The sequence below is a fragment of the Penaeus vannamei genome, chromosome 35, assembly GCF_042767895.1.
Source record: "Penaeus vannamei isolate JL-2024 chromosome 35, ASM4276789v1, whole genome shotgun sequence".
Classification (NCBI taxonomy): Eukaryota; Metazoa; Arthropoda; class Malacostraca; order Decapoda; family Penaeidae; genus Penaeus; species Penaeus vannamei.
Genome location: NC_091583.1, coordinates 26,268,116 through 26,270,615, shown reverse-complemented (window position 1 = coordinate 26,270,615; position 2,500 = coordinate 26,268,116). Strand labels below are relative to the sequence as shown.

Genomic DNA, 2,500 nt, shown 5'->3' with positions numbered 1-2,500 from the left:
ATTCTCACTCTCACTCTCACTCCCACTCCCACCCTCACACTCTCTCACTTACACTCTCTCATTCTCACTCTCACTCTCACTCCCACTCCCACCCTCACACTCTCTCACTTACACTCTCCCATTCTCACTCTCATTCTCACTCCCACTCCCACCCTCACACTCTCTCACTTACACTCTCTCATTCTCACTCTCACTCTCACTCCCACTCCCACTCCCACCCTCACACTCTCTCACTTGCACTCACATTCTCACTCTCATTCTCACTCTCATTCTCACTCTCACTCTCACCCTCACCCTCACTCTAAACAAATTCATACATTTACCATCAGCTCATTGTCCATTTTGGCCGCCAGTTCGCCGCATTCGTAAAAGAGTTGTGACGTGTATTTGACCTGATGTAGGATCTTGCCGGGCACAAAGGTCAGCATCCTGACCATGTACTCTCCGCTGGGTCGTTCGTCAGCTGTGGAATGAAGGGAGGGAGGGAGGGAGGGAGGGAGGGAGGAAGGAAGGGGGAGGGAAGGGAGGGGGAGGGAGGGAGGGGAGAGGAACGGGGGAAGGGAGGGAGGGAGGGAGGGGAGAGGGAGGGAGGGGGGAGGGGGGAGGGAAGGGAAGGGAGGGAGGGAAGGGAAGGGAGGGAGGGAGGAAGGTGGAGGGAAGCAGGGAAGGAGGGAAGAAAGGAAGGGAGGGAGAGAGAAAAGAAGGAACGAATGACCGGTCGTCGCCAAAAAAAAACATAAGACCATGAACACACGTATCAGCAAAGAAACAAACAAACAAACAAATACGGGACGACAAACCAACAAACAAAAAACCAAACCTCACCATTATTCTGCACAAAATCATCCACATTGACCTCCATCTTCTCCTTCACCATGTAGGTCCCATGAACATTCTTCTCGGGTTTGGGCACGTTGATACCCCGAGAGTGCAAGAACAACATCATGTCGTTCTGGGCGGCCATGAGGTGTATGTTCTTGCTGTCTAGGGAGTTCGTGACCTTGACAACATAGCCATGAGGGCAGAGGTCTGTCATGTGGGGGTTGTTGACCTTGGACTGGACCTGTAAGGAAGGGGTGGTATGAGGTTGTGAGGAGGCATGTTGGGGTGGTCGTGGTAGTGGTCGTTGTAGTAGTATTGGTAAAACTAGTAGAGGTAGTAGCAGTAGTAGTACTAGAAATAGTAGTAGTAACAGTAGTAGTAGTAGTAGTAGTAGTAGTAGCAGTAGTAGAAATAATAATAATAATAATATTATAGTAGTAGTAGTAGTAGTAGTAGTAGTAGTAGTAGTAGTAGTAGTAGTAATAGTAGTAGTAGTAGTAGTAGTAATAGTAGTAGTAGTAGTAGTAGTAATAGTAGTAGTAGTAGTAGTAGTAATAGTAGTAGTAGTAGCAGTAGTAGAAATAATAATAATATTATTATTATAGTAGTAGTAGTAGTAGTAGTAGTAGTAGTAGTAGTAGTAGTAGTAGTAGTAGTAGTAGTAGTAGTAGTAGTATAGTAATAGGAGTAGTAGTTGGAGCAGTATTTGTTATTATTGTTTTTGTTGTTGTTGTAGATATAGTAGAAATAACAGAAATAGTAGAAGTAGTGGTAGTAGTAGCAGTAGTACAAGTAGTAGTAACATTACGTTCTTCTGTTGTTGTTGTTCCTATTTTCTTATCATTTACACTTTTTATCTAATTCCAAATGATTAAATCTGATTATATATCGAAGCATATTTATTAACATAATAACTGTCAAGATTGATTTATCTTTATAGACATAAAATGTATTCATAAAATTTTATTGCTGCAAAATATATGCTCATTAACATCATTAATTGACCATATATCATTTCAAACAAGGAAATATATATAAGCATGTAACACATCACCACTAAAAATAAAGAAAAAATATATATCAACTTAAATATTTATATATATATAAATATATATATATATATATATATATATATATATATTTATATATATATATATATATTTATATATATATATATCTCATTATATATTGTATATTTATATATATTTCATTAAACTATTAATGATATGCATACATCACATCATCTGGAAAAAGAAAAAAAAGAAAGAAAGAAAAAAAGAAAGAAAAAGAAAAAATGTAGATACATCAGATTTTAAAAAGATACAAAATAAAATAAATATACAAAGGATACATTAAATTCTAAAAAAAAAAAAAAACATATCAGATTTTAAAAAGAATAAAAAAAACAATTAAATAAAAAATATACAAAGGATACATTAGATTAAATAACTAAATAATTAAATAATTAAATAACTAAAAACACCACACCACCCCAAGAATAACTCCAAGCCTCACCTGAATGAGATAATTCTTATCATCATAACTATTCAGTTCCTTGACGGAGACGACCGTAAGACCGTACAGCTTGCCAACGAGAGCCGGCACGTCCGCTTTCTTCAGCATAGGCCTAATAATCTGACCGGGCTGCAGTAGGCCGTGTGCGTCTGAGGCTTCGGGC

General features: G+C 38.2%; 1 protein-coding gene across 1 annotated transcript in view; it reads right to left on the bottom strand.

Moving 5' to 3' along the window:
- The window catches only part of LOC113828125 (hydroxylysine kinase), a 13,633-nt gene that overhangs the window by 3,325 nt on the left and 7,808 nt on the right, over positions 1–2,500 (bottom strand). The window contains exons 2-4 of the mRNA XM_070113994.1: positions 2,338–2,500; positions 826–1,063; positions 324–463 (exon numbers count right to left, since the gene is read on the bottom strand). The exon at positions 2,338–2,500 is cut by the window's right edge and continues 17 nt beyond it. Of these exons, the coding sequence (XP_069970095.1) occupies positions 324–463; positions 826–1,063; positions 2,338–2,500 (541 nt within the window). The remainder of the gene's footprint in view (positions 1–323; positions 464–825; positions 1,064–2,337) is intronic.